The sequence below is a fragment of the Neomonachus schauinslandi genome, chromosome 2 (assembly GCF_002201575.2).
Source record: "Neomonachus schauinslandi chromosome 2, ASM220157v2, whole genome shotgun sequence".
Classification (NCBI taxonomy): domain Eukaryota; kingdom Metazoa; phylum Chordata; class Mammalia; order Carnivora; family Phocidae; genus Neomonachus; species Neomonachus schauinslandi.
The window spans coordinates 148,810,823-148,838,203 of record NC_058404.1 but is presented as its reverse complement, the minus strand read 5'-3'; the positions used below and the strand labels follow the sequence as shown (position 1 = coordinate 148,838,203).

Here is a 27,381-nt window from a genome sequence, read left to right as displayed (position 1 = left end):
TTAGATGTTGGTTTTAGATTTAACCCAGTCCCGATAATGAGTCACTTTGGTGTAAATTCCAGGCTTATTTTTTTTTCCACAGTCTATTCCCCAGCTTACTATTCCAATAAGATACCAGATGTTTCTATCACGTGCTATAACCAGAGGTCCTCCAGAATCACCCTGGAGAAGAAGAAATGTACATTGTCAGTAAAATAAATGAAGGGGAGTCAAAAATGCAAGTTAATGAGCATGTGAATGCCTACTAAATTAATATTTTAAATCAAGTATGCAAAATGAATTCTATTTTTACTTACCATTAGTATTAATGTAACAGTAGAGTTTATTACTTATTATCTCTGTTTTTATTTTACTACTTCTGCTTATCTGTGTTAATGTCTTCATTTGGAAGGCAGTGTGAATAAAGCTAAGGTTTCAGTTTTATCTTGTGTAGTTTTTAGTTTTGCTCTTTCTAAATAGGAAGCACAAACTGAACCTAAGTCCAGGCATACAATTCTTACATGATTGATGACCTCAAGGCTCAACTATATGTCACCTCCATGAAACCTGTCCTGTTAGCTAGATATAATCACTTGCTTTGAATTTGAATTGCATCTTGTTCCATTCACACCAGTTGATAGGCAACTGTCCTGGATGTTATATTGTTGTGTAGTAATAGGTTTAAGAGGAGAAATATAATGTGAAGGACACTCCAGGCAAACGTGCATTATTTATTACAGACAGGCTTTTATTTCCAAATCAAGACTTAATCCCTAGACCTCATGAACTGGTTTCAAGTGTATGAATCTTGAGGACTTCCCTAATATCTTTAACCTAAGATGTAGACAAATGATTTTAAAAATCTTTTAGCAATGAACCTATTCATTCAAATGAAGCATTATCTGGAAGCCCCTTATAGACTTATTTTATAAGAAAAATGATCCCGTTTGAAGCAGGCCTGGGGTCCTACAGTCTTGTGCCTTTAGCTCCCTTCCCTTATCTTTCCACGCTTCTTAGTACCCTTCAGGGCTCAGTGGACAGAGTATGAAAACTCTGGTCTACTAAAAGCCATGCTCCTCAGCTCCTTTCCTGTTGGACCACATCTTAATTTAGGTCCTCAGTATTTTACTTTGCTACTGGTGAAGGAAGCAAGGACGCATGGACCAATGGAAGAGAACATCTGCTCTTATTCAGCTTTATGTTCCTGCTCAAAAGTCATGTGATCCAGTTGTATTGTGGACCACCCTCTTGTTTCTGCTTCTCCTCAGGAAGTAAAGTGAGTGGAAGGAGATCTTATATTCTAGAATATGTAGCCAAATCCTAGGTTTTTTTTTTTTTTTTTATTTGTGTGCTATATTATTAGATTTTAAATTCATATGCATTAAGTTTAGGTTTTTTTTTTTTTTTTGATTGATGTTTCCTTCAGTACTTGTAACATTACCTTGCAATTGACAAAAAACAAACAAAAAAAACCCAAAAAAAACCCACAAAAAACCCTGAATGAATAAGTGAATGAATGTTTATTATATCACATTACAGACAGCCAAAGGCAGATCAATAATGCCACCTTCACATTTAGGAAAACAGGTGTATGTGTCAAATTCTCAAATGCTTCCTAATTCTTTAAGAATTGCTAAACTGTTGGACCCATGTCAAAGTCTTTATTATTTTAGTTACTTATTTTTAGCCTTTTAAGTGGGCTGACTTTAAAACTGATATTCCCCTTAAATGCTTAATACTTAAAGTTTTGTATGGTTTGGGGAAATGCTATTTATTTAATTAGTTTTTAGATATAATTTGTGAGGTAACACTTTAATATGAACTAGTGTAGATAAATATATTTTTTTCTTAATAGTGTAATTCTATCTGAATGTATACTGCTAAAGGTCAAAGTGTTAAGCACTGGTAGGATGATGCTCTGTTGGCCATGGAGGTATCTGCAGACCTCATTCCATGCGCCTTACAGGTAGTAGGGACTAGATACATAATTGGCTATCATTGTGACTTGAAGCAATGATTGTGTGGCTTTCTGGCTTGGTTTCTACTAAGTGCTTCCAGGGTTTTTTTCTTTAATTAAAGTTCTAATTTGCAACGGATGGTCATTTTTTACAAATGGTTCTGGATAATAAGAGGGTGTTAAATGAGGAGTATTTCTTATAGTTCTCCCAATCCCTCTTTTTACACTCTCCTCTCTCCTCCACAACTTAATTTTATGGAGTCATATGAAATGACACTGGTCTATGGTCCCGTACGGCCACCCTTATTCAACAAATTCATTTTTGTGGATTTGAGTCTATTCTTACCTCACAAGCATCTAGTTTTCCCATTAAGAATCCAGCACATATCATTCCTGATGATACGGCACCACCATATACATTAACTTGATTACATATATCATTACTTATGATCTCTACTTCAACTTGTCGCAGAGTATTGGGAAAGGGACCTAAAAAAGGAAAAAATTAATAGGTGAAGAATTTTCACATTGTTGCTTATAATAGTTAATTGTTGTATCTTACAAAGGATGGATCAGTGACAAAATGTATGTCTTGAAGTTGACTCTGCTTATGACATATGTCTTGAAGTTAACTCTGTGCTTATGACTCTATGCTCAGGTTCAAATTCTATTTTTTATGTGTCTTCTATGTGCTAAGTACCATTCTTAGCACATTCACTTCCACTATCTTACTTAATCTTTGCCATAACCAACAAAGATATGAATATTCTCTTTTTCAGATGGGAAAACCAAAGCTTACCCAGTTATGAGTCTTGCTATGATCACATAGCTAAATGGAGAATAACATTACATTTAAACCCAGGGCATTTCTCACCACCTTGGATAATCTGTGATAGTTCACCTTACCTTACCTGGAAATCTGCCACATCACTCTAAAAAGGGCACAGCTATACTGGGAATTGAGAATCCTTTAGGAAGAGCAGTATAGAGCAAGGTTGTACTATTAGAAGGTAATTTTAATGCTGAATAAATGGAATGCTATTGCTTCATCAGAAAGACCATGTCTATTTTGATCTTAAATGGCTATCCAAAACTAATTCCAGGATAAGTAACAAATACCAAGATAAGAAATAGATCATGTTTTATTAATGACCCACACATTTATTGTTTTGTTATATGAAAAGTACTATTTCATTGTGCATTGTACAGTTTTAGTCATTGTGTTCTCCTCATTACCTTTTAACAGCTTTTATTTTATTTCTTTTTTCTTTTTTTTAAATTTAAATTCAATTAGCCAATATATAGTACATCATTAGTTTTTAGTGTAGTGTTCAATGATTCATTAGTTGCATATAACACCAAGTGTAACAGCTTTTATTTTAAAGACTATATTAGTCTTTCACATAAAGATGGGTGCTCTGTTTACAACTGGTTCAAAGACAATTGAGACAAGGAAGGAGGGAAGGGCTGTCAGTTTGATCAACTAGTCAGGGTAATTCTGTGCTAAAGGCTCAGCACATATGGGTTTGAACACTGCACAATTTATGTGCTATTTAGCCTTGTGCAAGTTATTTAATCTTACTAACCATCATTTTACTCACCTGTAAAATGAGAAAATGATACCTATCTCACATGTTTATTGTGAGGGTTAGAAAATAATTAATGTAATCAGTTGTGATAGTGCTTTGTTCCATATTCAGATTTCAGTCGATGGAAGCTATTGGAGTGAACTGTAGAGTTCAGGATCACATATTTAAAACCCTCCAGGTACAAAGCTGCACTTCAATGTTAATGATAGCTGGTGAGTGCTAGAGCTTTTATAAGAGAAGATCTAGGTTTCTAGGGATTTTGTCACTAACTATAAATAAATCTAATCCTCTATATTAACACTAGTAAATTCACTTACCTAGGATTGACCATCTTGCTGAGAAATTAAGCCTAAATCCTCTACAGTCATTAAAGTTATCTAAGGTCTAGTGAATTTCTTCACCATTTTTAAGCATGAGAGGGTCATTATATGACCATTTTCTCTTCATTTCTGATTCTCCTTGAAATGCTCCCAGGGAAAGAGTCTGTTCACCATCTGTTCTTTATACAAATTTTTAGAATGATCTAAACTATTTGTGTAGCTGCTTCAGCAGTATTCAGTACTATCTCTTTTGTTCTAAGTGACATTTAAAATGTATAGGTATTCCTAGGCTTTTAATCAACTGTATTTCAACTACTTATAATTTCTGTGTGCCTACATTTATGTTTTATTTTATGTTAATTGGTCTAGGATGCTAGGTTTTAAATTTTAAATTATCGTTCTTTAATCTCAACTTTTAAAAAGTCAATTCAAGTGCTTAACAATATAATAAGCTATTTTACACTATCAACTATTCAAGGAAGAAATTATCCAGAATAAAAAGTTTCCATTTTACAAGCTGTCTGGTTTCAAGATTTCTAATTAGACATAATTGAATAAATTTTGGCAGGTAGGAGTAGAAAATTTTAGTCCTTGTCTCAGTTTCAAAGTGCAGAGAAAGCCATAATCAAATATTTAATACTTAACTTTTGACTGATGTCTTATAAACTCATAATGTTATTCCTGAAAAGTATGCATCTTGTTAGAGTAAACAGATCAAGGCTTAGTAATCTGTACACTATTGGGCATCGAATGATTCATGATGAAGTCCTAAATCACTCACAAACTACTACTCTGGGAGTGGGTGGTGTTAAGTTTAATTAGGGTCTAGAGGAAGCGTAACTGATATTGCCCTAGTGGTAGATGGTATCCATTTCTACTCCAATCAGTAAGTGGCCTGTCTAATCTCAAAGGATTTGATTCTCCTTTGTACTCATCACCATTCCCTATACAACAAGGCAGACCCCCCAGAGATGAGGAAAAGAATTCTCAGATTATAATGACGGTATAACAAACTGGACCCAATGTCAGAATTTTGAAGTACATATTGAAGGGAAGCAGATTTCTGTAAAAATGAAGTGACAAAGACTCAATAGATAAAAGCTATACTTGGAGGAAATGCATAAATAAGACTACAACTTTTTTTTGTTTTTAAAGATTTTATTTATTTTTCGACAGAGAGAGAGACAGTGAGAAGGGAACACAAGCAGGGGGAGTAGGAGAGGGAGAAGCAGGCTTCCCACCGAGCAGGGAGCCCGATGTGGGACTCGATCCCAGGACCCTGGGATCATGACCTGAGCCGAAGGTAGACACTTAAAGACTGAGCCACCCAGGCGCCCAAGACTACAACTTTTTAACGAGAGTCTGGAACAAGAATCAGAAATTCAGAGGCAGATTAAACTATATGTAAATTTTCACCTAAGAGAGGTAGAAACTGGAGACAAAACAGGATCTAAAGATCTATCTTTGCAGTTTATTGTGTGTTATTAAATGTAGTAAAATGTTATACTTGTGAACTTTATCGATCCTGAGGCTCAAAAACTGCTCCATAAGTACATGGATCAGAGGGGCCCCATTTAATATTTAGCATCATGTGTGCCATTTAAAATGTTTGTGTAAGGCTGTTTTCTGTAATGACACATTACATAAGTTTATCATTATTACTGATCACAAATCACATACTTTAAGATTCATGCAGCCAAAGCAGAATCTCTGCATATGAAGACAGCAACAGAAAGAAGGGATGTGAAAAAAATATGCTTGAATAATTTTTGAAAAGAAAGTTATAACTAGTTTCCAAAGTAGCCCATAAAGAAGGCATTAAACATCGATGCTGTGTAATAGTTCTAGCCAAAGTTTCCATAAGTCACCATATCTGGGTTTTTCTATGTGTTGTTTCGTGGTATTTTTCATGGGACATCTTGATTTCATCTCTTATTTTCAATATTGTGATTTGAAATTAATAAGATTTTGAATCTTATTTTATGTCTCCATTCAAATGGAAAATGGGTTTGCATTTTTTGCTTAGCTTTTTTTTTTTTACTGTGATACTCACCGTTAGCTTTTAATGCTCCCCATCCAGTGACAAACACTGGACTCCGAGGCAAGACTTCAAAAGTAGCATCTGGGAGACAGACTCTGCCCACATCATTGGAAAATAGGACGGGGGTAGAGAGCTTCACCACCGCGATGTCATCGTCGTGCTTATGGGCAGCATAGTTTTCATGAATGATAATTGATTGTATCTTTCTTCTCATCAGTGGAGGACTGAGAGTTGTTCCAAAACTAGCCATCCAGAGTTTGGGGTTTTTGTAACTGAATCACAGATTTAAAAGGATTATAGTTGATTCATTTCTGATCTAAAGTTGCCCAGGACTCTGAATCAGCATGGGACATAGGGGTGGTAGAAGGGCAAATTGTTTAAGGTGATAGTTGATGGGTCTTCCACCTTATTTGAGGCTTCTCCCCTCAGAACTGCTTTGCTTCATCTAGCTGATACAAATGCCCTCATTCTAAGGTAGCTTAAATTACTTCTCTTGAGGAGGAGTTTGTATTTTCTAAAGGGAACAAAATATTATTGCTATTTTTGATTATAAAAGTAATACAGATTTGTTGAAGAGACTATAAATAAATAAAAATTAGACATATGTACCCACATATGTACATATCCACACACGTATACTCTCATATGCATTCAGTTATATAAATGTCTGTATAACTATGGAGGGAGAAAAAGAGAGGGAGGGAAGGGAAAAGGAGAGTGAGAGGTATCATACTGGAGCCACACCTTATATATTGTTTTCTCATCCTTTCTTTTTAGTTAACATTTTACCCGGAATATTTTCCCAAATTATATGAATTTCACTAGAGTTATTATTATCTCTTTATTATCTCCATATATCCCATATGTTAAATCTTCAAAAAAGATAAAAAAGTGCAGCACTAAAGATATTCATGTGGGATAATCTGACGTAAGTTTGTGGGTTGGGATACTATATTAGCAGAGTTTTTAAAAAATTCTACAATATATCTTGGGAAAACTGCTGAGTGTGTTTAACTTTTGACAGCATTGGCTTGTTCTTAAAGTTAGGAAGAGTCTCTAACTTTTCTACTCTTCTTTAGTAACTGTCATTTGTTCCTAAGCCTGCTTCAAAATCGTGAGTTCCAGTGGGATACTAAGATGCTCATAAAAGAATGAAAAGGGTAGGGGCGCCTGGCTGGCTTAGTCGGTTAAGCATGTGCCTTTGGCTCAGGTCATGATCTCGGGGTTCTGGGGGTCTTGGGGTCTGGGATGGAGCCCATGTCAGGCTCCTGCTGGTGGGGAGTCTGCCCCTCCCCCTGCTCATGCTCTTGCTCTCAAATAAATAAATAAATAATCTTAAAAAAAAGAATGAAAAAGGGATGAGGATTATAGGAAATGAAGGTGAGAAAAGAAAGTGAAATTGGTGATCCTGTTGGTACAGACTGAGGACTTACATGTCAAAGCAGTGAGCGGCAGTCAGGAGCCACTCCTCACTGATCAAAGAAGCTCCACAGAAATGGATGCCGTCCATTTGCAGGCTGGCTTGCCATGGCCAATCGGCTTTTTTTGCAGGATAACCATCAGCAATTCTTTCCATGGACGGAAACTCCCTCCCTCTTCCACAACCTGTCAGGAGGAAATAAGATAGTCATTTATATATTTTATTTGTTTGTTTATTTTAGGTGACACACAACGTTACATTATTTTTAGTTGTATACCATAGAGATGCAACTTCTCTAGACATTATGCTGTGCTCACAAGTATAGCTATAGGATGGTTATTTATAACCAGAGCTGTAAACATGTGTAGGCCTGTTTGGCACATAGTTAAAGATGGAAACATATATAGATTTGCCTTGCCTTTAAAAAGTTAATTGAAATTATATAATAGAGTAGTGATTATTCACATTGAAAAAGAATTAACTTAAAAAAAAAACTATTTAATATCCTCCCTGGTACATTTAAAGCAACTTCAGCTTAAGATTTGTTTTTTTCATATCTTTCTAGGTCATTTTCTTGTATGGCAATTTATTCCAGTGGTATTTGACAATTTTGAGTGTCAAGTGTACACTATTTACTACAGAACAATGCCATTTGTACACTTAAAATACTTGTCTAATATTATAACCATTACCCTACTATAACTTAAGTGTCAAATTTCACGCATTAAAGTTAATGGGTGTCATTTAATTCTAAGCAAAATTTTCTACTTTAACAAAGTGAGCCAAATAAAAATAAATATGATAAAATGATAGAGAATTGTTAAAAGAAGTTGTCAGTGAAACTTTCTGTGAGGAATAACAAGTTATTTCTAAGGAGCCCATATAGACATTCCCAATTATTAGTAGTAATTTTCTCCTTACATAGAGTTAAGTCATGAATCCATTCAGAGATATTATATACTTTGGGGAAATAGTAAACATGAGGATAGAGAAACTCTAGCAGTATTTTGAGTTTTAGCATTTGATTTGCAAACATTGTAGTGATAGTCTTGACTTACAGCTGTTCAGAATGTGCTCTGCTTGTATTTCATTCATATCTGGAAAAAAATAAGATGATTGCTCAGCAATGGAACAACTATAATTTGAAAATACTATGCCTACATGACATGAATGTTTCTGGTTGGTATGAACTGAATTATTCAGGAATTTCTTAATTTAAAGGCAATAAAATAAAATCCTACAAAAAAGAGAGGCCTGGATATAAATTAAACCCTTCTTCTGACTATTTGTGGGCTCTAGGAAAATCCTGGTTTATGATTTTAAAATCATTGGCATAGAGAAGGATATTGTTTGTCATGAAGGATGACTACATCTAATTAATTTAGCCATACCAATTTATTAAAATGCAAGTTAAGCAGAAGCGGATCTAGGACTACTTTGATATATGTATTATTATATGGTAGACACCATTTCTTTCTGTCCTCATTTCATACATTAGTGATATGGTAAAAGCACTCAAAGCATTTTAGATGCCTGACATCTCCACAAAGGCTCCAACTGCAATAAAGATCCACCAGTGTACTAACGAATCCTTAAAACGTGTTAGTCATTTTATCATAAACTAAAACAGAAGAAAGCACGATCAATGACTATTCCCCAAAATTATATGAATTATTCCTTATGCCAGATAGTATAATAAGCAATCCAGATCCATGTTTTTGTTAAGAAGAAAACCAGTGTAGAGTTTTGGTAAGCTTGCAAATTAATGAATCTTTCAGTCAGACTCTAAAGAGGAACATTGTGTTCATCTGCCAGGAACTATGCTTATGTTTATTACTATGTTTATTAGAATAAATCCCTTAGAATTAGGTTTTGCCAATAGTAACAATTCCCTAGTGGCTTCCCTGATCTTTATAATAACCCCAAACTTCCTACCTGGATCTGCATGACATGGTCCCTATTTATGTCTTTGTTGTCATGTTGAACTGTTTTTGCTTTCAGCCACTACTCAGTGCCCACCCTGGCCTTTCTGTTTCTTGACTGTGCCAAGGTATTCCTACAGCCTTTATTCTAGTTGTCCCTTCTGCCAGGAAAGCTCTTCCCTTGACCATTTTCATGGTTGGTTCCTTGTTGTCATTCAGATCTTAGCTTAAAAATCCTCTCCTCAGAGAGAGGCTTTCCATGACAAATCAAAGTAGCCTCCTACTCTTTATTCTCTGTATGGAAATTCGTATTACTTGATATTACTTTGTTTATTTACTTGTTTAGTGGGCCATTATCTTTTTTATTCCAATTAAAATGTTCCATGAGGACAGGTAATTTAGTTCCTGGCACAAATAAGTTCTCAAAAAATAATTGCTGAATTAATAGTGAACAGTAATGATAACTAATAATTTACTGAGTCCTGTATACCAGGGACAATCCCAAACACTGCTATATCCTCACAATAATATGAGGCAAAACTATTAAGGACATGATTTAAATACTTTTCAAGGTAAAAAGCTTGTCCTACAACCATTTCACTGTAAAGTCAATTATAGTCTAGTGTCACCATCTGTAGGTTATGGATCAGTGAGAGGGGTGGCATTATGGTTACCTCACAGATAACTTTAGCCTAGGCTCATTTCTATCAGTAGAAACTATTGATGAACTTCCATGGTGATGTTATATCTCATATGTAAACATTATCTAGTAGATATGTTCCACCTGCAGGATAAAAGTTAAATAGCTCCAGTTCTAGAACAAGATTGTGTAGACTCAATTTTTTCTGCTCTTCTCCTATAAATACAACCAAATACCTTGAAAATTATCTAGCAGATAATAATAAAAGAACTCTGAAAGCTGGAAGGAGGAAGGCAAAATGGCTAGAGACTACAGTATTTTAAGGACAATGTGGTGAGTTTCCTAGTTTTATGTTCATCTCACATATATTCTGGACTGGAGACCAAGAAAGGCCTACAATCTGGAACCATCAATAAGCATAGACAAAAAATCCTAAGAATAGTCTGTTCTCTCCATCCAAATACTGGGAAAGAAGACGCACAACAAAGACCTAGTAAAGATCCCAAACCTCCTGCTTCACAACATAGGGCTGGCTATCCATTTTGCCAGCAGTAGTGAGAGCAAGAAGCCCTTGATCTTCCCAAACCCCACTTCCTAACCAGGGCACCAGCTTATAGAATGGCACTCACAGGGACAACATCAACCTTTATATACCCAGTGACATAAATGGGTTCAGGCCCACTGCACCCCTCCACAAAGGATGGCCCAGGGATGCAAGGCAGCCTAGAGAAGCTTGTTCTACTCCTATATATGTTGCTGGCAGCAGGGGTTGAGAGGAAGCTCCAGAAGACTAGAATAGTACTTCAAGGACTCTGAAAACTAAATTGTTATTGAAACAATGAAAGTAGGTGAGAATCTACACTCCAAACCTAAATAAGTGGACTACCTGCTAAAATAAAAGAATTAAATAGGATCAAGAGTCTCCTAACATAATAACCAAAATGTTTAGAATACAAAAATTACTTGCCATACCAAAATCCAGGAAAACCACAATCTGCATGAGAAAAGACAACCAACTGATACCAATACTGAGATGAATAAGATGTTGGAAGTATCTGATGTGGATTTTAAAGCAGATGCCAGAAAAATAATTTAGCAGTTAACTACAAATTCTCTTAAAATAAGTGAAAAAATAGAAAATCTAAGCAAAGAATAGAAGTTATAAAAACCAAATAGAGGGGTGCCTGGGTGGCTCAGTTGGTTAAGCGTCCAGCTCTTGATCTCAGCTCAGGTCTTGATCTCAGGGTTGTGAGTTTAAGCCCCATCTTGGGCTCCATACTGGGCATGGAGCCTACTTCCAAAAAAAAGGAAAATTATAGGACTGAAAAATAGAATTAATAATAATAATAATAAAACCCTGTTGGATGGTCTTAATAATAGAGTGGAGATGGGGAATAGGTTCACAGTAAATTTAAATGAAATTAAATAGCATTTACTCAGAAGAACAGAGAGAAAAGAGACTGAAAAAAAGTTAACAAATCCTCTGAGATTTGTGGGATAATAACAAAAGATTTAACATTAATATTATCAGAGTTCCAGAAGGAGAAGAAAAAGAGTGTGAGACTGAAAAAGTATTCAAGGAAATAATGGTTGGAAACTCCCCAAACTGGCTAAAGACAGAGATGTATAGATTCAAGAAGCTGAGAAAATCTCAAATAGGAAAAACTCAAATCCACACCAAGACCCATTATAATTAAGTTACTAAAAACTAAACACAATGAAAAAATTCTCAAAAACAGAAAAATGATACATTACCTATAAAGTAACACCAATTCAAATAACAGCAGTTTTCTCATCTGAAACCATGGAGGACAAAAGGAAGTGGCATAGCATTTTTCAAGTTCTGAAAGAAAAAACTATCAGCCATGAATCCTGTATCCACTGAAACTATATTTAGAAATAAAGGTATTCTATGATGAAGGGAAATGAAAAGAATTTTAGTTTCTAAAAGACCTGCTCTTGGATAATGGCTAGAGGAAGCTCTCCAAACAAAAAGCAAATGATAATAAAAGGTTAGTACCCTCAGAAAGGAAAGAGACAGAATGTGTAAAAACACAAATATACATAAAAGACTATTTTTCACCTTATAGGTTTCTTTAAACACATTTTATGGTTGAAACAAAAGATGCAACACCATCTGATGTGCAGAATATATATAGAGGAAATATTACTCTGATGTGCAAAATATATAGAGAGAAAAATGTATCTAAAAAATGGGGAGGGCAAAGAGACCAAAATGGAAGTAAAGTTTCTACACTTCATTTGCAGTGGTATAATCTTGACACCAGTAGGCTCTGATATTATGTGTGTGTATGTTAATACCTAACATAGCCACTAGGACAGCTATACATAGTGATAAGCTCAAAAACATTACAAATAAATCAAAATGGAACTCTAAAACAAATGTTCATATTACCCACAGGGAGGGAGGAAAAAAAGGAACAGAGGAACAAGAAACAGCGCAAAAGAAAGCAAGTATTAAAATGAAAGACTTAAGCTCTAACATGTCAATATTTAATATGTGAATGGTTTAAATACATCAATTAAAAGACAGAGAACGGCAGAGTGTAATTTGGAAGACATGACTCAGCTATTTTCTTTCTACACTGAAATTTCTAAATTAAAAGTAAAAGGATGGAAAAAGATCTTACAAATATGAATCTAAAAAAAAAGCAGTAGTGGCTCTATTAATATCAGATAAATTGGGCTTCAGAGAAAAGAAAATTACTGGGTACACAGAGGGACATTACATAATGATAAAGGATCAATCTACTAAGACTATGTAACAATTTTAAATGCATGTTTACAAATAAAAGAGCTTCAAAATACACCAAGCAATAACTAAGAGAGCTGAAGGAAGGAAGAGAAAAATTCACAATCATAGCTGGGGACTTCAACATCTGATGTAATTGATGTAATTACTAGACAGAAAGTCAGCAAGGATATAGAATTAAAGAACACCGTCAACAACAAGATCTAATTGACATTTTTAAAACACTCCACCCATTGCTTCTCGGCCTTTTGGCTAAGATCAAGTGTATAAAACACTCCACCCAACAATAACAGAAAGTGTATTATAAACACCCATGGAACATTCATTAAAATAGACCATATCCTGAGTCATATTTAAAAGAATTGAAATCAGAATATGTCCTCTGTTCATAGTGGGGTCAAATTAGAAATCAGTAACAGAAAGGTAAGGAGAAAAATCTCCAAACACTTGAGAATTAAACAACAGACTACTAAATAATACATGGGTCCAAGAAGAATTCCCAAAGAAAATTTAAAAAAAATTACACAGAATTGAGTGAATATGGAAGTACAGCATAACAAGTATTATGGGATGCAGATAAAGCATTACAGAGAGGGAAATTATAGCACTAAATGTTTATGTTAGAAAAGAGAAATGATCTCAAATCAATATTCTTGAGTTCCTAACTCAAATAAACAAACAAACAAACAAACAAACAAAGAAGAGCAAAGTAAGCCTAAAGTAAGGAAGAGGAAGGAAATAGTGAAGAAAAAAAATCAAGGAAGATCAAAATTTCAATCAAAATTAAAAACAGAAAAATAATATAGAAAAATTAATGAGACAAAAAGCACTGGTTGTAAGAAAAAAATAAATAGAATTGATAAATTTTGGAAGATTGACAAAGATAAAAATAGAGAAGACACAAATCACCAGTATCAGGAATTAACTGAGGGGATATCACAAAAGAGCCTGCATAAAGATTGTAGCATGTATATATAATGGGATATTACTCAGCCATCAAAAAGAATGAAATCTTGCCAATTGCAATAACATGGATGGAACTAAAGGGTATTATGCTAAGCAAAATAAGTCAGAAGTTAAGTGGAATTTAAGAAACAAAACAGATGAACATAGGGGAAGGGAAGGAAAAATAAAATACGATAAAAATTGAGAGGGAGGCAAACCATAAAAGACACTGAACTCTAGGAAACAAACTGAAGGTTGCTGGAGGGGAGGTAGGGGAGGTGAAGGGATAATTGTGTGGTGGGCACTAAGAAGGGCACTTGATGTAATGAGTACTGGGTGTTATATGTGACTGATGAATACTAAATTCTACCCCTGAAACTGATAAAAAAAAAAAGTCATAGGGTTACCACACTGACCTGAGAGTATATGCATAGAAGAATTTAAAATGAATGTTCACACAAAAACTTGGAAAAAAAAGTAAGGAATACTTTGAACAAGTTTACATTCATAAATTTGACAATTTAAAAGAGAAGGACAAATTCCTTGAAAACCATAAACTACCAAAACTCAGCAAAGATGATATAGATAACCTGAATAGCCCTACTATTAAAGAAATTGAATTTGTAATAGAAGCTTAAAAAAAAAAAACCAAAACAAAACAAAACAAAACCTTGGGCCCAGATGGCTTCATTGGAGATTTTGGCAAAACATTCAAAGAATTAACACCACTTTTACACAATCCTTTCTAGAAATTATAAGAAAAGAGAGCATTTCCTAATTCATTTAATATGGCCAGTATTATCCTGATATTGAAACCAGATAAACAAGAAAACAGACTAATATCTGTCATGAATTTGATGCAAAATTCTCAACAAAATTTTAACCAATTGAATCTAACAATGTATGTAAAGAATAATACAGTGATGAAGTGGATTTATTCCAGGTATATAAGGATAGCTCAATATTTGTAAATCAATTAGTGTGATCTACCATATCAACAAGCTATAGAAAAAAGTTATATGATTATGTCAATTGACACAGAGAATGTATTCAATAAAATTTGGCACCTATCACACCACCACACCAACCTAACATACTCACAATTAAAAAAATTGGAAAATAACAAGTGTTGATGAGAACTGGGAGACATTAGAACCCTTATACATTGCTGGTGAGAATGTAAAATGATACAGCTACTGTGGAAAACAGTTTACAGTTCCTTAACAAGTTAAACATGGAGTTACCATATTGCCCAGCAATTCTACTCCTAGGTATCTATCCAACAGTAATCAAATAAATACTATACACCAATATTTATAGTAATACTATTCACATAGACAAACAATGGAAATAGCACAAATGTCCATCACCTGATGATTAGGTAAACAAAATGTAATATTATCTATAAAGTGAAATATTATTCAGCCATAAAAATAATGAAGTATTGATACATCATAAAACATGGATGAACTCTGAAAATAATATGCTAAGTGAAAGAAGCCAGACACAAATGTCACATATTATATGGTCCCATCTATGTGAAACATCTAGCATAGGTAAATCCATAGAGACAGAAAGTTAATTGGTGGTTGTCAGGGGCTGGGTGTAGGAGAATGAGTGACTATTTAATTGGTATAGGATTTCCTTTTTAATTGGTATAGGATTTCCTTTGAGGTCATAAAAATGTCTTGAAACTAGGTAGAGGTGATGGTTGCAAAACATTATGAACTAAATGCCACCAAATTGTACACTCTAAAATGGTTAATGGTTAACTTTATATTATGTGAATTTTACCTAAAAAAAAATACTCAACATAGTAAAGATGTCAATTTTCCCCAAATTGATCTATAGATCTAGCAAAATTTCTATCAAAATCTGTTTTTTTTGTAGACATAGACAAGATTATTCTAAAATTTATTTAGAAAGGAACTAGAGTATTTAAAATAATTTTGATAAAGAAGAATAAAGTGGGAGAATCATTCTTCTTATTGTTAAGCTTGCTATGTAGCTGCAGTAATCAAGAGAGTATGATGCTGGTGGAAGGATGGACACGTAAATCAATGAAATAGAATGGAGAACCCAAAAATAGGTCCACACAAAAATGCCCAATTACTATTTGACAAAGGAGCAAAAGTAATTCAGTGGAAGGTAGGCAGCCTTTCCAATAAACAGTGCTGGAGCAATTGAATATATATTAACAACCAGAACAATGACAAAAAACCTCACAGCTTATACAAAAATGAGCTCAAAATGGATTTTAGGCTTTAATGTAAGACATAATGTAATGTGAAACCATAAAACTTATAGAAATAAGTTTAAATGTTAAAAAATCTAAGTATAATATGTAAAATTATAAAATTTACAGAAAAGAACATAGGAGATAATTGTCAGGGACCCAGTACTAGGAGAAGAATTAGATTTATTACCAATAACAGATCCATAAAAATTAGAGTTCAATTGGTTGAATCTCATCAAATTTAAACTTTTCCTATCTGAAAGACTCTGTTTATGGGATGAAAAGGCAAATTTCAGACTAGTAAGAATTATTTGCAAATTACATATCTGACAAATATATATAAAGACCTCTCAGTATTCAACATTTAAGAAATAAAAATCAGCTCAATTAGAAAACACTCGCACAGATATTTTGCCAAAGAGGATGTATAGATGGCAAACAAATAAAAGGATGTTTGATGTTATTAGCTATTGGAGGAAATAAAATTAAAGCCATAATGAGATATCACTATACACCTATCAGGAAGGCCAACATGAAAAATAGTGATAACGCCAAGTGTTGGCAAAGATGCAGAAAAACTAGGTCTCTCATACATTGCCGATGGGAATGCAAAATGTACAGCTACTCTGGAAAGTAGTTTGATAGTTCCTTTCAAAATCCAAAATAGTTTTATCAACCCAGCAATTGTACTCTTAGACATATCCCAGAGAAATAGAGACTAATTTTCTCATAGGAACATGTATATGAATGTTCACAGCAGCTTCATTGTAATAGCCAAAATCTTAAAACTACCAAATGTAAGGGATAAGTGGTTAAACAAACTGTGGAATACCGTGGAATACTACTCACCAATGAAAAAGAACAAACGATTGATACACACTTCAACATGGACAAACCTCAAGGAAATTATGCTGAGTGGAAAAGGTCAATTTCAAAAGGATACAAAATGTATGACTTACATGATATTCACGAAACAATATAATTATATATAGAGAGAATGGATTAGTGGTTGCCAGAGGCTAGGGATAGGTAGAGAAGATGGGTGTAGTTATAAAGAGGTAACACAGGGGAATCTTGATATGGTACAGTTGAATATATTGACTGTGGTAGTAGTTATGCAAGGCTACATATGTGATAAAATGGCATAGAGCTATACCTACACAGAGACACATATGCATACACACACACAAATGAGCTCATATATAACTGTGAAATTTGAGTAAGCTCTGTGGATTGTATTTACGCCAATTTCTTGGTTGTGATGTTGTGCTATAGTTGTATAAGATGTTAACATTACCAAAGGCTGGGGGAAGCATGAAAGTGCATAAGATTTCCCTGTAAATTTCTTTGCAACCTCCTGTAAATCTATAATTATTTCAATATATTTTTAAAAGTCAAGTATCCTATATAAAATCAATGCACAGAAATCAGTTGCATTTCTATACACTAACAATGAGAGAGAAGAAAGAGAAATTAAGGAGTCGATCCCATTTACAACTGCACCCAAACCCATAAAATACCTACGAATAAACCTAACCAAAGAGGCAAAGGATCTGTACTCAGAAAACTATAGAACACTTATGAAAGAAATTAAAATGACACAAAGAAATGAAAAAACGTTCCATGCTCATGGACTGGAAGAACAAATATTGTTAAAATGTCTATGCTACCTAGAACAATCTATACAGTCAATGCAACCCCTATCAAAATACTATCAATTTTTTTCACAAACCTGGAAGAAATAATTCTAAAATTTGTATAGAACCCGAAAAGACCCTGAATAGCCAAAGGAATGTTGAAAAAGAAAACCAACGCTAATGGCATCACAATTCCAGATTTCAAGCTCTATTACAAAGCTGTAATCATCAAGACAGTATGGTACTGGCACAAAAACAGACACATAGATCAGTGGAACAGAAGAGAGAACCCAGAAATGGACCCTCAACCCTATGGTCAACTGATCTTCGACAAAGCAGGAAAGAATATCCGATGGAAAAGAGACAGTCTCTTTAACAAATGGTGTTGAGAAATTGGACAGCCACTTGCAGAAGAATGAAACTGGGCCATTTCCTTACACCACACACAAAAATAGACATAAAATGGATGAAAGATCTAAATGTGAGACAGGAATCCATCAAAATCCCAAAGGAGAACACAGGCAGCAACATCTTCAACCTCAGCCACAGCAACTTCTTCCTAGAAACATCGCCCAAGGCAAGGGAAACAAAGGTAAAAATGAACTACTGGGACTTCATCAAGATAAAAAGCTTTTACACAGCAAAGAAAACAGTCGACAAAGCCAAAAGACACCAACAGAATGGGAGAAGATATTTGCAAATGACATATCAGGTAAAGGGCTAGTATCCAAAATCTATAAAGAACTTATCAAACTCAACACCCAAAGAACAAATAATCCAGTCAAGAAATGGGCAGAAGACATGAAGAGACATTTCTCCAAAGAAGACATCCAAATGGCCAACAGACACATGAAAAAATGTTCCACATCACTCATCATCAGGAAAATACAAATCAAAACCACAATGAGATATTACCTCACACCAGTCAGAATGGCTAAAATTAACAAGTCAGGAAATGACAGGTGTTGGTAAGGATGCGGAGAAAGGGGAACCCTCTGACACTGTTGGTGGGAACACAGGCTGGTCCAGCCACTCTGGAAAACAGTATGGAGTTTCCTCAAAAAGTTGAAAATAGAGATACCTTGTGGCCCAGCAATTGCACTGCTGGGTATTTACTCCGAAGATACAAATGTAGTGGCCCAAAGGGGCATGTGCACTCCAATGTTTATAGCAGCAATGTCCACAGACAAACTATGGAAAGAGCCCAGATGTCCACTGACTGATGAATGGATAAAGAAGATGTGAGATATATATATATATATATATATATATATATATATATATATATATATAATGGAATACTACTCAGTCATCAGAAAATGAAATTTTGCCATTTGCAATGATGAGAGAGAGAGAGAGAGAGAGTACAAGCAGGGGGAGCATCAGGTAGAGGGAGAGGGAGAAGCAGGCTCCCCGCTCAGCAGGGAGCCCGACGTGGGGCTTGATCCTAGGGGCATGATTCCCTGGAATCATGACCTGGGCTGAAGACAGACGCTTAACTGACTGAGCCACCCAGCCACCCCTATTGTTCTTTGATAAAGACGCTATATGCTAAATTCTAAGCCACATCTTTGAGTTACTCATTTCCCCCGTTATTTCCCATGTATACCTGTTAATAAACTTCTGTTTCTTTTTTCTTATTAACCATCTTTTATTACAGGGGTCTTTTATTATAGTCAAGAACTCAAAAGGCTAGAGGGAAAATTATTTTTCTTCCCTACAAGTAAATTCCATGCATTTTTCTTTATATTTTTTTTGTATTTAAACGATGAAAGGAAACAGAAATAGAGACATTTTGGGGATCATAAAAGAATCACTTAATGATTTCATGAAAGTTTGTCATAGAGTAAAATCAAAGACTAAAAGCACATTTTAATGAAACACTGACAATCTTAGCTAATTTGTTCTTTCAACTAATTGTTTTCCTTTTTCTTTCCTTCCTTCCTCTTGCCCTCCATCCTTTCCTCCTTCCTTCCTCCCTTCCCTTCCCTAGTCACTTGAAATCACTGGAGAGAATTCTGACTTCTATAAAATGAGAAGAAATGTTCACAAGGCTATAAATTTTAGAAAAAAATTCACCTAATTATCCATGAGCATTTTAAATTCTGCAATTTATTTTATTTTATTTTTAAAGATTTTATTTATTTATTTGACAGAGAGAGACACAGCGAGAGAGGGAACACAAGCAGCGGGAGGGGGAGAGGGAGAAGCAGGCTCCCCGCAGAGCAGGGAGCCTGATGCGGGGCTCGATCCCAGGACCCTGGGATCTTAAATTCTGCAATTTTTAAAAAGAAGATCTACATAGACAACTATTTAGCAAACTTGAACTTATTAACTCCGAAAGTTAAACTCAAAGCTTCCCCTTGAGCTTTATTATAATCCTGTATAAATTGCTTTTGAAAGATTATACCCAATACATTTCTGCATTGTTTCTTCTGTGTTAGACTTAAGATATTAGCCAACTAACTCTTCCAATATTTGTGTTTTGGGGCCATGTGTGTGTTTTAGTTTTTCAGCTACCTTTTTCAAGACATGTTATCAATTCTCCAACCTCCTAGGATCTGGGTTGCTAAAAATATCTGAGAAAGTCCATAAAATAATACATTACATTAATATGTTTATACTTGTACTTTTCAAAGCATTTTTAAGTTTTTCCAAAGGATAAGTTTCATAGTTGCTACTATTTTCATTTTGCAAAACAGGAACTAAGACAGTTTCAGCAACTTACCCCAGGCTGCACTACTATGGTTATTGCTAAGACATGGATCCCCTGAGTTCTAGTCCAGGGTTCTTTCCACCACTACCTGCAGACTTTCCCCTGGAATGCATTCCGTGCATTTTTATTTTTACTGTATATACTGAAATGATTTCTCTTACCCTATGAAACTCAAGTTTTGTTTTTAAAATTTTTATGTATTTTCGTGTAGTTCTAAAACACCATATGGAAAGAAGAATGATTCTAGTTTCCTCAGTGTTCTGTGGTGTTTGTTAAATTTAAGATTGCTTTTGTTTCCTGCCCACTTTCAAGAGAATGAGTTAGTTTACAGAGTTAAAGATAGAACATTTTACAAATACCAAGTTCCTGCACTGTGCTGAGTTCTGTGCTAATCTTGGGGTTATGATTGTAAGTACGGAAAACATATTTCCTGTATTCAAGGAATTATCAGTCTTTTGCAGAAAGAGATGAAATAAAAAATATACAAATTATTTTCTGAATACCCTCGGTAAGCACAGAAGTCTCAGGATGAATGATGAATCTGAGGAGACCTTTCCACAGGAATGAGGAATGTCTTAACAGTAACTTGCTCTGATAGGCAACAGAAGATCTGATGATAGATGGTTTGCCAGCAGATGCCTGAATGGACCAACCCCTCACCTTGATCCAGCAACACTATGAAGGACCTAAGTGCCCTAACACCACAAAGTGCGGGTCGGGGTGAGCAGATAGATCCAGAAATGACGGAGTTTAAGTTTGTAACATTTAGCTTAATGGGAGTTCAAGATTAAATTAATATTATTTTTAAAATCAAAATTTCACACATACCACTACATCCTTCAACAAAATGTTTTCTTCAGAAAGTCTTATTTCTGCTATCTAAAGCACAGTGCATTGGATTCAGAGTCTACTCTGTTCTATCTGCATGATTAACAGAACTGAATGTTGGGCATTACTCACAGAAACTTCAAGTTCTTCAAGCTATTTTTTTTTCCTTTTGACTTCCACCAAACCTATAATGCAATTTTCTCTTCTGTTAGCATATTATAATATATCTGCTCTAGCCCTCTGGAACAGTTTTGGGGGGAAAAGTACCAAGGGAAAACTTATTAGTAACTGTAATTATCTGTCAGCCTTAGAGTCTCATCTCATAGCTTACACAAATTCTTGTAAAACATGGCAACTTCAAAGTTAATATATACAAGGCTAAAAATAGCCTTGGAATTATAATGAGCTTTGTTTAATCTCATACCCCAAACATTTATTACCTAGTTCCTTATGCTTGTGTGGCAAATGACATGGTGCCTTTATGCCAGGGCAGGTATCATCAGGGTCTGGCATTTTTCTTATTCTGTCTCCTCCATGCCCTGGGCCAATCCTATCCTGGATGCTTTAGGAAGGCTCATGGTAGCGTCAGAAAAAAATGACGTGTCTCCTTTCACAGGAGCTAAATCATGTTTGTGCCCCACATATGATTTCTGTGTTCATACCACTCTTACATTCTGGATTCTGATTGGAGGGAGTATTGGAACAGAAAGAGCCAGGCACTACAGTGTAGGTTTTTATCTCATACATGCTTAATTAATTCAAACAACTCCACCAAGATCTCTTTAAAAAAAAAAGAAATATTATATTTGGGTTATCACACAAATTCTGTTTCATAATTATTTCCATACTAATCAAAGGAAGGTAATCTTTGGTGTTGATTGTGTGGAGATTTATTATCAAGTGAGAAATGAGAAACAAAAATGAAAAGCGGTTTCATTTTATGGTGAAATAAAGCTTTCTCTGTAAATGAGAAGATCGTTAAAATGATTAACAAGGGAAGTAAAATGGGATTTCTTGCCTTTAAGATAAGGTAATGAAGTATCTATCTTCAAGAAGCTTTCATTTGATTTCAGCTTCTGATGCAAAATGTTGTCAGCTTGCCTTTTTATCGTGTCTGCATTGTTAGAAGCAAACTGAAACTTAAGCAATACATCTGTTTTCAAACCATCATTACTTGACCTGAAAAAGAAAAACACCAGAATCAATGAGTGAGTAATAGCCATACTTATGATTATTTTATACTTTAGTATTTAAATATTAGTTATATCTTCAAGAAAATACAACATAAATATTTTATATATTTTATTGTCATGGATTTCCCTCCTTCCTGTATCATATAGGTGTTAATACCGAATTATCCCCTGCTTATAAAACTTGATCATATTCAGAGAAAGCTGAGTATCTAAGAGTTCTATAATTTTTTTTCTGGCAAAATACATAAAAAACACTTGTTAAATCCATCAACTCTGTGTATGTGTGTATAAAGTAAGTAAAATAGAGGAGTATTCAAGGATTCTAAGATTCTTTAACTAAATGCAAAAGTCTTTAAGAGGACAACCAGTAGAATATGTTGTATCACTACCCAAGCTGAGAAATTCTCTCCCTACAGGTACTCTGTAAAGAAGGAATAACAATTAAATGTAATAATATTAAAATATTTTTGCTCTTGATAAATCTAAGATTTTTAGATCCCGTCCACAGATCAAACAATGAAAAATATCTAAGTAATACAAAGTTTCCTTTCATCATAAAAATTAATTAGTTGTGATTACCTAAGGTCAACAACATGAGACTTGATGTAATGATGATTTAAACTGGATCTTCGAAATATCTTATCTACCTGAGAAAAGAAAAAAACCAACAGTGTAGACCTTTTTAAAATAATTCACACATTTCAGCATATCACAAAAATGCCTGTATAAAATCTGCAGTAATAGCTTTTACTTCTAAGTTTGTTTGCAACTATCCTCAAAAAGCTCATTTGGACATAATCCCCTTGTCATAAAGGTCACCCCTATAATCAGATGTTGATATTTGAACAACTTGTCACATGATCAGGGATGGCTGGTATATATCAAAAGTTGAATTAAGCTAGATATTTCAGTAGCCAATATAAAATATACATGGGGATGGAGGTGCTGAGACAGAATTTCTCTGAAAATTTGATGTGTATGGAATTATCAGCCATTATCATTCAAGCTTAGTTATCAACATCATGGCTGTGATTGAAGGGTCATTTTTGTAGGCTTTAGTGAAACACTTTAGGCCATCTTTTGATCCTGTAGTAACTGGAGGAGAGGAGGAGAATGTGTATTTATCAGGTACTTCCTTAAAAAGAATATACTTATCAAGAAAAATACATGAAATGATTACTTAGAATAAGACAAAACTATATGTGGCATTCGTATGTCATTTTAGACCTCCTTTATGGGATAATTTCTCTGTAGGATAAGATCCTAGAAGAAATTATTTCTTACCAAAACCACAACTTATTACAGAATCTGTGGTTTTACAAACCTGTGTATTACCATTGATTCATCAAGTTGGCTTCTTGAAAAAAGGACTGACCACATGCCAAACCTTAAGTGAATCTAAATCTCAATAATTAGTTTCACAAATCAGAAAAGCTGCCAAAATTGAAACTGGTTATGTGTTGAACAAATACATTTCACTCAACTAATTTGATTTTTTTCTGGTAAAGTGCCATGTCATATTGCATAGTTTGGTGAGCATGCTTATTGAAAAATCAATTATTAAAAAATGAATGACCATGTGTTTTCCTTCTGATTATGAAGGGAAATTTGTTTTTTAAGGAAATAGTTTTATATACACGTGTACATTTATTTGACAAAACAAATACATGTTCATTGTAGAAAGTTATAAAAAGCAAACAATAGAGCAAAGTAAAATGAAAAGCATTAAAATCATTTCCAAATCACTGCATAGTGAACTTCCTATTTACATTTTTGGTTGTATACTTCCAGATTTTCTACATTCATTTATATATATTTTATATATGACCTTTATATGTCTTATATATAATTATAAGTTTTCTGCCTGCCTCCTTCCATTTTATTTCCAACTTCATCATTTTGTTGTTGTTTCTTTTGAAATCACAGATTTGTGAACCATGTATTATCCGTGGCAATTGAGCATATAAAGTTTAGAGTACTGAACTCTACAAGAAGTTTCTAAAATTCATTTTAGGCACTGGTTTTAATCATTTCTTCTAGGACAATATTTCCTAGGACTGTGATTTATAATCTAAATCAGGGGTCAGCAAATTATAGCCTATAGGGCAGATCTAGACAGCCACTGTTTTTGTCTGGCCCATCATCTAAGAATGGCCTTCATATTTTTTTAATAGTCGAAAAAAATCAGAAGAAGAATGTTTTGTGACATCTAAACATTTAACAAAATTCTACTTTCAGTGTCCATAAAGTTTTATTGGACCATAGCCATACTCATCTGTTGATGTATTGTCTATGGCTGCTTTTGCACTACAATGACAGATTTGAATAGTTGCAGAGACCACATAGCCTGCAAAGCTGAAAATACTTATTATCTGGTGTCTTAGAAAAAAAAAATTGCTAACTTCTGGTCTAAATTACTGTACTTTCCTTCTTTATGTTGCCACTATTATACTCTAGAGGATAGAGCCAGTTCTAGTGAGTTGACCATTTATTTACTAGTCTTCTCCTTGAAGTGTATTTTTATAGTCCTCCCATATAGCAGACACTGTTACAGGCACCAGAAATATAAGAATAAGTAGACTTAGCCCCTCACGAAGTCAGAGGGGCATAGACATACAAAATAATAATGATGTAACAAGGTGGTAAGCGCATTAGCAAAGGTGTATGAAAGTTCTGTGAGAGCACAGGAAACAGATGCTAAGGTTTATTCAGGCATAATTTTTCATACTTTTTATTCACAACATAAACCAGTCTTCAGAATAACTCAGAGAGGTAGGTGAAATTATCCTATTTTGTAGTTGAAGCCCTGAGGGCTCAAGTAGCTTTTCCAAAGCTCATAAAATGTCAAGAAGTAAAATTTGGATATGAATCTAGATGTTCTGACTTCAAAGCTTAGACTGTCTGTAATTCAGTATCACCCTGCCCTGATCAATATCAAAATTTCCTTCAGATGTATTTTTGAAAAGACATGCCAACCCCACTCAGTTGCATCCTTTAACTCATTTCATCAGCTCATTTTGGTTGGAAATGGATAAAGAAATATTTCTGAACCTGGCAAGAATGCTCTGTCATCTTTGGTCAGTGCTAGGCTCAGTAGAAGCTGTATACACAGCTGAAGTCTTCAGTGGAAGACCTTGTCTGTATGTTTCCGTGGTATATTTTCAGGAATAAATGTTTTGTGTAAGCTGCCTAGTGGGAAATGTATCAGGGTCAGACACACATTAGGTGCTTAATAAGTGATACATGGTAATGTTTATGCCTAAATGATTGAGCTATGCTTCCAGGTAACTCAAATAATTTTACTTTTTGTATTTGAGCTATTTAATCTTTCTGTTGGGCTTCTATTATTCAGTCTTCAGTGCAATTATTCTTTGCCCAAAGTATTCTTCCAATTTTCCTGAGATACTGTTGGTTAGAGTTGCCAGGATTAACAAACAAAAATATGGTTAAGTTTTAATTTCAGATAAACAATGAATAATTTTTAGTATAGGCATGTTTAAAATGTTGAATGAAATATGTTTTCAGGAGGACCTAAAATTAAAATTTAACTGAGAATTCTGTATTTTATCTGGCATCCCCAACATAGGTACAATTTGGTATGTTCTCAACTTACCTCTAACTTTATTTTAGCCTTCTTCTTCACCATAGTATTGTCAGAGTAGGAATGATGACAGACTTACCTCATTATTGACTTTTTGTTTCAGGTCTCTTTTCATTTTTGAGTGTTCAACTGAAAAGTCAGGATTATATTCAATACTGGGGATCTGGAAGGAGGTTTGGTAATAGTAAAATTTCTGATCTGGAAGGGAGAACAAAAATGGATAGTTTCTCTTTAGTTCATTTGAGTTGTATAAATATCACAGTAGAAGGAATAACATGCAAAAAAGTCCTATAATGATGAACTCCTGGGAATTAAACATGCAATAGCTGTGGCCAATACTTCCCTCTAAACTTTTTTTTAAGTAAAATTGGTATATAACATTATATTAGTTTCAGGTGTATAACATAATAGTTTGATATTTGTATATACTCAATATATGTGTATATATATGATATATATACACATATATCATATCTTCTTTAGCTATTTGTCCGTAGATGGACACTTAGGTTGTTTTGTATTTTGGCTATTATAAATAATGCTGCAGTGAACTTGGGGGTGCATATATCTTTTCAAATTAGTGTTTTTATTTTCTTCAGATAAATACCCAGAAGTAGAGTAGCTGACTCATCTGGTAGATCTATTCTTAATTTTTTGAGAAACTTCCATACTGTTGTCCATAGTGGCTATACCAATTTATACTCTCACTAACAGTGTACAAGGTTACCCTTTTCTCCATATCCTTGCCAATACTTGTTATTTTTTTTTTCTTTTTGATGCTAGCCTTGCCAAAAGGTATGAGGTGATATCTCATCGTGGTTTTGATTTGTATTTCCCTGATGATGAGTGATGTTGAGCATCTTTTCATGTGCCTATTGGCCATCTGTATGCATTCTTTGGAAAAATGTCTATTCAGGTCTTCTGCCCATTCTTAAATTGGATTGTTTGGCTTTTTGCTATTGAGTTATTTGAGTTCTTTTTATATTTTGGATATTAACCCCTTATCGTATATATGATTTGCAAGTATTTCTAACCCATTTTTAATATTACATGTTCTCATAGTCATGTGGTTGTCAGTTGTTTTCTGACAAAATTATTACCTGTTAGTGATAATTCATAAATTTAAGCTGTTAATTAGATCATGATAGAATGTAATATATTCTCATAAGTTAACCTGAAGTCAGAATTACTACTAAAATAATGTTTTTACTTTCAGTACATTAAATATTATTAAACCATATAATAACATAAGATGTATTGCTTGTTCAAGAGATAATATTATGTGAACCAGTTCAAATTTTAAATGCTAGAATTAATTTTTATAAAGGATGATCATTTCCCAAATGTAGATATGTTTATGCAAATTAATACTGCATTATGCAAAGCTTACATACACTTAAACAAATTATTGTTGCAATGAAAATTACACTCCAAAATATTAGGTTTTGAAATAAATCCAGTAAATCTTCAAACTTTCAAAAGAATACAATGAGATATATTCTTACCAAATGCCAAAAAATGAACAAGGAGACCGACGATTATTGCTAGAACCAACACAACAGCTGCGACAATAAGGACTGTCAT

At 34.2% G+C, this 27,381-nt stretch overlaps 1 protein-coding gene across 1 annotated transcript; it reads right to left on the bottom strand.

Moving 5' to 3' along the window:
• LOC110591358 (transmembrane protease serine 11G-like) lies at nucleotides 1-27,381 on the bottom strand. The gene is made up of 9 exons (XM_021702272.1): nucleotides 27,303-27,381; nucleotides 25,877-25,995; nucleotides 22,776-22,843; nucleotides 22,022-22,182; nucleotides 8,365-8,403; nucleotides 7,320-7,491; nucleotides 5,899-6,158; nucleotides 2,283-2,425; nucleotides 1-162 (listed from the first exon to the last, which is right to left on the bottom strand). Exons 1-9 carry the CDS (start codon nucleotides 27,379-27,381, stop codon nucleotides 1-3), a joined length of 1,203 nt encoding a protein of 400 aa, XP_021557947.1.

Coding starts and splice junctions, on each gene's coding strand:
- LOC110591358 (XM_021702272.1), bottom strand. CDS start 27,381: ATGACAGTCCTTATTGTCGCAGCTGTTGTGTTGGTTCTAGCAATAATC. Junction 22,844..25,876: donor AACAAAAAGTCAATAATGAG/GTAAGTCTGTCA, acceptor TTCTTTTCTCAG/GTAGATAAGATATTTCGAAG. Junction 2,426..5,898: donor GGGAGCATTAAAAGCTAACG/GTGAGTATCACA, acceptor TTCCTTTTTTAG/GTCCCTTTCCCAATACTCTG.